This window comes from Haliaeetus leucocephalus, unplaced genomic scaffold, assembly GCF_000737465.1.
Source record: "Haliaeetus leucocephalus isolate CR32 unplaced genomic scaffold, Haliaeetus_leucocephalus-4.0 Scaffold722, whole genome shotgun sequence".
In the NCBI taxonomy this organism is placed as follows: domain Eukaryota; kingdom Metazoa; phylum Chordata; class Aves; order Accipitriformes; family Accipitridae; genus Haliaeetus; species Haliaeetus leucocephalus.
The window spans coordinates 2,225,596-2,237,039 of record NW_010973158.1 but is presented as its reverse complement, the minus strand read 5'-3'; the positions used below and the strand labels follow the sequence as shown (position 1 = coordinate 2,237,039).

At 39.4% G+C, this 11,444-nt stretch overlaps 1 protein-coding gene across 1 annotated transcript in view; it reads left to right on the top strand.

The window, feature by feature from the left end:
• The first annotated feature begins 230 nt into the window (after positions 1 to 230).
• RGS7BP (regulator of G-protein signaling 7 binding protein) overlaps positions 231 to 11,444 on the top strand; it is a 79,940-nt gene continuing 68,726 nt past the window's right edge. The window contains exon 1 of the mRNA XM_010580536.1: positions 231 to 317. Coding sequence (XP_010578838.1) covers positions 231 to 317 — 87 coding nt within the window. The remainder of the gene's footprint in view (positions 318 to 11,444) is intronic.

Here is an 11,444-nt window from a genome sequence, read left to right as displayed (position 1 = left end):
CAGAGAGCTTCTTGTCCAACAAAGTGAGGAAACCTAGCAGTGAGGTGTGAGATTTCCTGCTTCCATTTGTCCTGTAAATAACTGGAGGAAGGAGGGTTAACTTTTTTTTTTTTTTTTAAGTGAATCTGGTTGCTTTTATAAAGTTTTATCTCCTAGTCTGTTTTTCAGCAGGTTTTCAAAGACGCTCAGATACCGTAACAAGGAGGCATTTCCCACATGCTGCTCACAGGATGGACTACATGGACTTTGAGGATGATAGCCGTGGATGGCGGTTTGATATGGATATGGTGATAATCTACATTTATTCAGTGAACTGGGTAATTGGATTTATTGTGTTCTGTTTTCTTTGTTATTTCTTTTTCCCTTTTTAGTCTATAGTAATCACAGTTAAAGAAAACAGCAGTTACACAAACCACAATAATGTGAATAGAAAAAACTTGAAGAAGGCGAAATGTTTGTTTGATACTGCATTTATCATTCATAATTGTAATAGACTGCATCAAGCATGCTGTGAGGCTATTTGATACTTCTGCTGTGTGTGACAAAGTACTTGAGTTTGGTTCCAAATATAATGTGAAATCCAGATTATACTTCATTCAGTGCGAGTTTTGCCTTGATTTTGGTAGGAACAGGATTTACCCCTAATGTATAAAATAATTACTCTGTAGAAATATAGAATACTGCTTGTTCTTAGGGGAGTTCTGTGTACTACAACAGAATATGACCCACAGAGTCATTTTGGGGTTCGACTCTATGTTGGTACACTTCCTCACTCATTGGTGCTTCGATTCCTCATATACAAAAGCAATAAAGATGCCTCCCATTTATAGTGAGATCTTTGGGGAATGGGAGATTATAAGCACTGCAGTGCTGCACCATGCATTATATAGACATTCATCAGAGCTATTTCAGTGGTATAATCCAAATCCTGGAAAATTCTGACAATTGATAGACCTGTCAACATTCTACTGTGGAGATGTGCTGTACTCAGTGCCTGAAATTTTGAGCCTGTTAACCAAAAAGAGAAATGATACTGCACAGTGTGCTGACAGTTCATCTTTTCAGCAAATGGCAATCAGAATGAACCAACTAATAACCCCAAATTCTGCACATTAAAGGGACCATTTTTGTGCAGATTCCCAGAGTAGCACTGTACCTTTCTTTACCCATCCAGATGAGTGTGTTTGCATCCAGCAAGACAGCTAATGGAAGGCAAGCAGCAGGCCTGCTGGCTATGACACTGTGAGACACTAACCCCAGTAAATGCTGGAGAAAGAAGCATTCTCCAGTGCAAGAAAACAGTGTCATTATTAAATTGGTGTAACAATTTGGGGATACTCTCAAGTGTGGGCTCACGAGGACTATGTGTCTCCGGGGAGATCACATAAGAGGACAATATTTATTTGCACCTTTCATGTGAAACAATTCTAAAGCACTTTATAGTTATTCTATATATAGATTGCTGAGTTACAGTACCAAACTGCAGCCAGTTCAGCAATCATTCCATACGTGCTGCTTTACACAGTATTTTCAAATTAAAGTGAAAGAGCTTCTGTTAAATTATAAGAAGGATATTAGAAACTATTGTGGGAATCAGGTGCTGAAGAATGGTACGAGGTAGTTCAGAGGCTTACTTTTCAGGAAGGTACAAGGAAGTTTTATTTCTAAGGGCGTGACCCTGCAAAGTACACTGCAGTTTCATCTAGAAAAGTATGTGAGTATATGTATGTAGTCCCTCTGGTATCAGGATTTGTGTGGGAGACCTGTGGTTTTTCAGTAGGTGGTGTACTCCCCTGTTCTAGCAGAGAACAAGGAGAAATGTGTTGTGGAAGGTGCCATCTGCCAAATGTGGTGGAATGGAATGGAATGGATTCAGGGGTTTTATTAAGCATGTGCTTGTGCTTCTTTACTGGAGTAGGGCCAGCATGGTCAGTCTGTTATAGGCTATAAAGTGATCAGGACCAGAAACTTTCACTTAATCTGAAAAACAGCAGTAAATCATCTACTAATATTTAGTTTTCTTAGAGGCTGCATAAAATAATCTCTTTGAGAATATAAGTGTAGAATTAAAAATTACAAATCTAACTACATTGATTGGACTGAATAACTTTTGCCATCTTTATGCAAATTTAAGGAGATATAATAATTGAAATTCACCATAACCAAGCAGTCATGGTTGCAACAGAGATGCACTTGCTGTAATTACAGTATATGTAGTTACTTTGTCTCTACCTAAAGGTGATTGGCTCTATTACTGGTGGCATTAGGCATAATGTTTTAAAAGCTTTAAGGTTGTAGTAAAGCACTTGGTGAATTTCCCTCTCTATATTGATACGAACAAGTCTTTTAAAAGCTAGGGTTTCTAGGTCATAGGCTCATGTTTACTACATGCAGATGTGTAGGTCTGTATGCTCAAACATTATCAATAATTTTAAACATTTTTCTTATCTATGCCAGAAATAGGTTCTAACTGCAATTTTTGTCTCTCTAATCTTCTTAATTTACTGCTTCTATCTCAGCAATGAGAGGGACTGATTAACCTGTTAAGACAAAATTGCTTCTACCTTTTGATCTCAGACAATACTAAAATAAAAAGATATCATCAAAAAATTACTTTAACTTTGCTGACATAATCTGAAATTCCCATAATAATGTAATTTAAAATTATTTTACCAGGATATCTGATAAAGCAATATCCTTAAATAAATATTCCAAAATATATTGAGACATAAGAAACATAATATAGATACTATTTATATAAGAGTTACTTACATCATTTTTAATAGCGTGTTACCGTGGTCTTATTCTGAAAAATGCAACAAAGGAGAGTAAAAAATCCAAGGTAATATTGGCCTTTTTTGTACATTTATAGCAAGAATTGATGACTGAGGGTGGCTGCATTTTCTTAAATTTAGTAGGAGTGACAATTTTATACGTCATTTCTAACTGTGTAACTCTACCTTTCTTCAAGGCCTAAACAATAAACTGTTTCTTGGGCTATATTGTTTTACTTCTTATTGGTTGTTATTAATTCCAGGGGACAATTAGTTTTAAAAGATTACAAATATACCTAATGAAGACTGTTGCAACTCTGAGAGACATCCTGCATAGGAAAAAAAACACCTAAAAGGCATAGAGTAGAGGTACTTTTCTTTGTCTTTTATTGCTTTTTTGGGGATAAATACTTTTGTAAAAATACAGTAACAATTCAAAGGCTCAAATTTGTTTTTTCCTTGAAGTCCGCCTGTAAAATGCTGTTGATAGCTGTGGGAGCAAGAGCAGGTCCTTTGTAGGCAATTTTCTGGTTAAACGTATCCTGCTCTGCAAGCTTGTCTTTCTTATCTACAATAGTATTAAAATGTTTGCAATAAAATATGAGTTGTTTGTAGTATTTTGCAGTCATTTCACTAGATTTTTCTTGGTGGGATTAAATTTTAATATTTTTTTCAATCAATGTCTTGTTTGTTATCCTTTCTGTTATGTTTCTGCTTGGCGTGCAGCTAGGGTTTGTTGAATTTTTTACTACTATTATTAACTTTTCATACTAGCAGCCTTTTATTTGTTTCAGTACTTTCCTGGAAATGGTCAGCTTTTGTCAGAAATCATCCTGGGGCAAGGTGTGGAGCTTAACACATTCTGACAATGAAGAATACTCAGTGCTGGTACTGTTAGTCCAGACCAATTAACTGTTGAAGGCAGCAGAAATCCAGGACAAGACTAAGTTTGGCTTTGACAGGCAAAGGGACTTTGTGCACACTCAGAAGTGTATGAGTTTGTTGCCTAGCAGTGAGTATGCTTGTAGCTCTCCTACCTGCCAAAGGTCCAGTCATCTTGCTTCTCTCACACCATTTACAAAAAAATTCCCAAGCAATAGCTGCACAGGGAGCCGCCACTGTGAAGCACAACAGATTCTTCCACAGCTGTGTACCTGCCCACAGAAACTGAGATCCAAGTTAAGCCTTTACCAGTACACTGCATACACCCCTGAAATATTTACTGTATGTCAACAACATTACCACAGTTACTGATATTGAGATGGAAAAGGATGATGAAGCAGAGCTTAGGTTTATTTTGTGTCGTGGTTTAACCCCAGCCAGCAACTAAGCACCACGCAGCCGCTCACTCACTCCCCCCCCATCCAGTGGGATGGGGGAGAAAATCAGGAAAAGAAGTAAAACTCCTGGGTTGAGATAAGAACGATTTAATAGAACAGAAAAGAAGAGACTAATAATGATAATGATAACACTAATAAAATGACAACAGTAGTAATAAAAGGATGGAAATGTACAAATGATGCACAGGGCAATCGCTCACCCCCCGCCGACCGACCCCCAGCCAGTCCCCCAGCGGCGAATCCCTGCCCCCCACTTCCCAGTTCCTATACTGGATGGGACGCCCCATGGTATGGAATACACTGTTGGCCAGTTTGGGTCAGGTGCCCTGGCTGGGCATGAGAAGCTGAAAAATCCTTGACTGTAGTCTAAACACTACTGAGCAACAACTGAAAACATCAGTGTTATCAACATTCTTCACATACTGAACTCAAAACATAGCACTGTACCAGCTACTAGGAAGACAGCTAACTACATCCCAGATGAAACCAGGACATTTTGTCATTTTTAGAGGAAAGTAGTGCTGACAACATGAACCTCTGGGAGGAAGAGTAGCTATTGTAGCTATCATGTGACAAGTAACTGTCTTGATGCTGTGTAGTGTTGCTTTTGTTGATGTGTTTTCAGCTTGTTTTGGCCTTTACTATCCTGACCACTTCATAACTGTGGGACGCACAGTCCCCTCTGGGGAATTCCAAGTCTGTACAGGGGGAGTCATAAGCAGGTGGAAAAGACAAAGGTAGGACATCAAGAGCATTCTGCTGGTGTTCAGCCCCGCATCCAGGCAGATGCTGAGACAAAGGAGGCGAGATATGCTGTGGATTGCTCTGGGCTAGATGTGGAGCAAGACAACAACCTCTCCTTAGAGATACCCTTTATTTAGCAGAAAGTACTAAGACAGACAGTAATAGACAGTGAGGTGGATTTAAAACTGGCTGAACAGCCAAGCTCAGAGGGTTTTGATCAGTGGCACAAAGTCTACCTGGAGGCAACTAGTGGTGTACCCCTGGGTGCGCAAAACTGCGTCCTGTCCTGTTCATCATCTTCATTAATGATCTGGATGATGGGGTAGAGTGTACCCTCCCCAAGTTGCAGAGGACAAAACTGGGAGGAGTGGCTGATACACCAGAGGGTTGTGCTGCCATCCAGTGGGACCTCAACAGCCTGGAGAAATGGACTGAAAGGAACCTCATGCAGTTCAACAAGAAGTGCAAAGTACTGCACCTGGGAACAGACCCATGCCCTAATACATACTGGGGGTCACCCAGCTGGAAAGCAGCTCCGCAGAAAAGAACCTGGGGGTCTTCGCTGACACCAAGTTGAATATGAGCCAGCAGTGCACCCTGGCATCAAGAAGGCTAATGGTATCCTGGGCTGCATTAGGCAGAGTATGGCCAGCAGGTCAAGGGAGGTGATCCTTCCCCTCCACTCAGCACTGGTGAAGCTACACCTTGAGTGCTATGTCCCTGAACTACCCTGTACAGCAGAGACCCAGAGCTACTAGAGAGGGTCCAGCAAAGAGCCACTAAGATTATTAAGGGACTAGAGCATCTCTCATACGAGTGATTCTGTGAAGTCATCGCACCAGACTTACCAGGTTGAGGACTAAAAAAAGTGGATCCTTCAATAATGGGCAAATAAAACAGGAAATTCTGAGTAGAACTATTAAGGTTTCCCTTAATAACACAATGCTAGAAGAACTTAGCCCACATTTATGTTCATTTCTGTTCTTTTCTATACATATCTGTAATTCTCTGGTTGGAACAATTCATTTTTTTTTTTTCTCTCGCTTGTTTCTTGAGTCAATACAACTGATCTGTTTTTGAGTACCAGTTCAAACTTGAAGGGGTTATCTTTCCTCCTACTTACTGAAATATGTGGTTGTTGCAGTCCTTTAATGGTAAAGTTCAGAAGAGTACCAAGAAAAGAACCACAAGAAATCTAGTTGTATTATTCCAGTATAAGTCATCTTACTGTCAGGAATAGATATTTAGAATACATTATTTAAACTTTCTATTATTATTTAAATTTGTCATGGTTTAAACCCAGCCAGTATCAAAACACCACAAAGCCACTTGCTCACTCCTCCCCCCCAGCCCCAGTGGGATGAGGAGAAATATAAAGAAAAGCTCATGGGTTGAGACAAGGAAAGTGAGGAATACCACCAGTTCTGGACACAGGCAAAAGGCAGACTCAACTTGGGGGAAAAAAAATCAATTTCACTTAATACCAATCAAATCAAAACAAGGGTAATGAGAAGTAAAACCAAAGCCTAAAACACCTTCTCCCCACCCCTCCCTCCTTCCCAGCTCAACCCCACTCCCAGTTCTCTCTAACTCCTCCCCTCTGTGGCACAGGGGAACAGGGGATGGGGGTTGGGGTCAGCTCACCACAGCTTGTCTCTGCTGCTCCTTCCTCCTCAGGGGGAGGACTCCTCACTCTTCCCCTGCTCCAGCGTGGGGTTCCTCCCACGGGAGACAGTCCTTCACAAACTTCTCCAACATGGGTCCTTCCTGAGGGCTGCAGTTCTTCAAGATCTGTTCCAGCGTGGGTCCTTTCCATGGGCTGCAGTCCTTCAGGCACAGACTGCTCCAGTGCAGGCTTTCCCATGGAGTCACGGCCATCTTTGGGGACATCTCCCTGCTCCGGTGTGGGGTTCTCCCCAGGCTGCAGGTGGGCATCTGCTCCCCCGCTCCCCTCCATGGGCTGGGGGGGACAGCCTGACATCTCACCACGGGCTGCAGGGGCATCCCCTCCTCCCCTGCTCCTCCTCCCCCTCCTTCTTCACCGACCTTGCTGTCTGCAGAGGGGTTTACTCTCACATTCCAATCTCCTTGCCTGTTGCAGGTTTCCCCTCTTAAATACGTTCTCCCAGAGGTGCTACCACCATCACTGATGGGCTCGACTGTGGCCAGAGATGGGTCTGGCTTGAAGCTGGGGAAGCTTCTAGCAGCTTCTCACAGAGGCCACCCCTGCAGCCCCTCCCCCACTACCAGAAACCCTGCCACACAAACCCAAAACAATATTTTAAAGTCTAAAATCTGATTTTTTTACAGGTGAAGGTTTGAATTCAAATTTCCAAAAGCACCTCCTAATTTTGGGTGCCTCAGTTTGGCATTCCCATGAGGCTTTCCTTCTAAAGGGACCTGATGCAGAACTGACGATCACCATTCTTCAAAATAGGTTCTTTAGGATTTCTTACGTTGAAAGGCAAAGCCTGATAAACCTTAAATACACCTATTTAGGATGTTCTTCAGTAGAGATCCAGATCCCAGCAGAATCAATGGAAGCCATCATTGTAAATACTTAGTTTCTCATACGTATCTGCAGCTGGATTTTTGTGTTACAAACTTTTTCCATTACTGTAAAACATGCTCAGATGGAATTTCTGAAATGAGTTTTCGGAATTTCTTGAGGCACAACCAAGTTCAAATTTTATATTTACTTATATTTGATTACCCTATGACTGAAAGCAAACTAAACCTCGAGTGTCTTAGACATATTATGATTTCTTTATTGCTGTAATGTAATCCCAGAAAATATATACTGTCAAAATGAACTTAATAAAATAACTTAGTTAAAAATAATTTAAGTTAAAAATAACTTAATAATAATCTATTTTGTTTTCCATGAAACATTTTCTTCAGTTGAAATATTTCTACCTTTCCAGTAAGGCATTAAAATGTAATCCTATTTGAAAGTACTTTCCAGTGTTACGCTGTGGAAGTTTAACTGTAAAATGTAATATTTAGTTTACAACATTTCACTTTTTACTTGATTATATTTTTTCAGAGTGATTTCTTATTTAAAAAAAAAAACAATGTTCTTGAAAGAAGACTGAAGGTATGTGTTATTTCATATTGTGATTTCACTAAAATTATTTTACTACAGACAGATCCTGCAGGACTCATCTCTGATACACACTGGAGAAAACGTGCTGAATAAGCTGACAAATTTGATCTGAGAAAAGCTTCTGGGCAAGTCAGCAGTTTGACACTGTAGAACAAAAAGCTCAGAGCTCACCCTCAGCAGGACAGAGTTATGTAGGAGACCAAATGGCTTTCCTTGCCCTTTGAGTGCTGCTCAGGGCACTGTCTACATATTTGGATACACAGTCTGCACTTGCACTTTAGGGTCAGCTTTTGTCCTCTAATGCACAGGTGTCCCATGCAAGGCCTTGGGAGTTATCCAGGGCATCTGATGGCAGATGTTGATTTTCCTTTTCTTCTTCATTAAAACATTCCTGAATATGGCCAGTTTTCTTTTTGCTTGACCTGTGACTGCTGAACTCTACCCAAAGGGGACAAGATGTGCTATTATTTTTCATTACTTTTTTCCCTTTGGGGCTGCTCTTCCATTTCAATCAGTTGATGTCAGCTGAGGCATGACATATCCTCCCTGAAACTCTGAACTTGTACGCAGGTAAGAATCTGTAACCTATTGTATTTTACAGCCTTTAATGAAAATTGTGGCAAACATAAACAGAAGGAAAATATATACCCTGCCAAAGAAGTGCACAAAACAATTCCTAGCACTAGATATAAACAAAACCCCAAGATCTTTTCAAAGTGACTTCTGGGTCCCTGTATAAAAGTTCTCTATAAAGAATTCCAGGAGCCAGGGCATGGTTGGTTCTTGCAAGAAACCAAACATGAAGGTGTAAAGTAGCAGATAAGCAAAGGACAGCAAAGCAGCCACTGCTGGATAGCAGTACTGGGTAGCAGTAGCAGGTACTGGATGCCTTTCAGCCTGGCCTAGAAAAACAAAGGTCAGTGTTAACAGCACAAAGCTATTTTACTGACCACTGCCTAGAAAACAGCTGACTATTCCCTCAGCTTCGTTCAAGGCTGGTGGAAAATGAGAACAGGGTCAGAAGAGTGCGTTATGTACCTATTTGCTCGTTGTACCTGTGAAGATGAAAGCCCTCAAGGTCCTGGCTTAGGCTGCCTGGACCTGGTTTCCTGAGCACTCTCAGAGGCATAAGGCCTTTACACATTAATCCTTGGGCAGGAAAGCATGCTCCTTCATTCAGGATCGCTCATGATAATGAAAAATGTTACTACTGAAAAAAGCCCCACAGGATTAGTTGAAATTTCAAATATATCTGTTAGCACTTCCTTTAATATTGTAGCAGCAATCAGTATCCTGTGTGTACTTAAGTATTTGTTGAGTTTGAAAGATATTCTGGACCTCAGTACTGCTGCATATCCTAACCAGATACTCCTCTGGCACCCATCAGCAATGCTGCCTTCCCTCAGCCACATTTTTTAATGTCCATTCTACTTTATAAAATTTGGAAAGACTTCTTCAGCTTCACACCCTCAACATCTCAATACTAATTTGCAAATAAAACTGTTCCCATGGTTTCTAGATTGATGTTATACAAGTGATACATATCACTATGATACTGTATTAGTGATGGCTTCTTTAAATTTGCAGTTTGGTTTTAGGATGAGAAAACTGCAGTAATTATATTCTGACTTTTCACTAGATATCATTTTAACTTAATCTTCATTTTCCATCAAACATTTTCAACATTCATTTGAAATATTTCTACATTTCCAGTAAGGCATTAAAATATAATCAGGCAATCACTTAAAATGTACTCCACACATAGTCTTTTATCCTCAAACAAGACGATGAAGCAGAAAAAGTAAATGCCACCAATAAAAAGATCATGGTAAGTCATTTGATATTGATGTAAGCATTAAAAATTAATTATTTAAAATCCTTTTTACTCTGTCATTAAAAAAAAAAGAGTATTAAAACGCTAATCATGTAGTGTACTCTGTTTCTGAGCTGGAGAATGAAATTCAGACTGAGCACAAGGGAAATCTCATGTAGCCTCACTGTATTACCTGTATAAAATAAAGCATGTTAGATACTGACATAAAAATCTAGATGACCATCCTGTTCAGTGAAAAGTGAAAAATAATACTTTAAAGGATCCTATGTAATCCCAGTCTCCCTAAAATAATCTCTGGTTTGGGAGTATTAACTCTTCATATAATTAGGTTGCTACCCAAGAAATACTGTTTAGACTAACAGTCAAAGTGTGAAAATAACTGAAATTCACATAAACCTGTCCTTAATCCATGCAGATTATAAATCCTTGGGGATGTACATGACTCCAGAATTCATTACCAGTCATAGCATGGCATCTGATAGTGCCTGAAAGACAACACATTCCGATTAGAAACATATGAAGTAAGAATGTGTTTGCCTTGCAGATGGCTCTAGCTAGCTAATGTATGCATTTCAGCTGTCAGAAGTTAAACTAGTTCTAAAATAATTTGAATTAGACATCAGGAGAGGAAGAATATGCTAATTTTCTTTTATATCTTACCAACCAGAGAACGTTTCAAGAAATTAATGTTACAGGCAATTTATAGCCCTATCTGGTTCCATCTTAAAAAACTGGACCCCACTTTTTATCTTTTTAAAGACTTGTGAATTAAATGAACATAGAAGTTAATAATTAGCTGTATGTTCATGATTTTTCCAATACATATAGTGCAATTTTACATGAACAGCAATTGCATGACCTGCAAAATTGTCTTATAGTTTTGTGTTATACTCACCTAGGCTCCCAAACTCATTTTTATTCATCATCTACACTGTGACTTAAATTCTAAACTACAAAAAATGACATAATGGCATTAAATTACCAAGCTCTACTGGTATTTTTCTTTAATTCTGCTTAAGACAGGAATATAGTGTAACGGTAACAATAGCATAAATTGAGATACCCTTATCTTTCCTTATCTGTGATTCCTAAAGTGTCTTATTTTCAGAGTGATTTACAGGTCAAATTCCCATTGTTTTTAATCTCTAACAAGTTCTTCAGAACTTCCATTTTCCATGCAGAGTCCAGCAGCAACAATGCTCAATGTGCAAAGCACTTAGAGCTTCACTAGTGAAAGGCAGTTTTACAAGCACAAGATGATATCTAAATGCAAGTATTACAGTGTTAATCCAACAGATTAACACATATTTTGGCAACAGTAACTAAATTATCATTATCAGAATTTATATCAAAGGACAGCCAAATTATACATGCATGGCTTGTGTAGATACTAAGTAAATTCTTTATTGACTTAAAAAAAAAGCTGGTTTAGCTTTACAGCAAGTTTTAAAAGTTTTTCAGGATTTGTCTGTGACCCACTGGTACGGAGATTTCTGGAAGATTCCCACTAGCCTCCACACACTGCTTAGCTAAGGACCCTCAGCAGGAAAAGGAGAAAATGTCTAAACCTTTCAGTAGTGCAGATGATAGTAAGTTGCTTCAGGCAACAAAATATAAATTACAGTGTGATTTATTAAACATTTTTC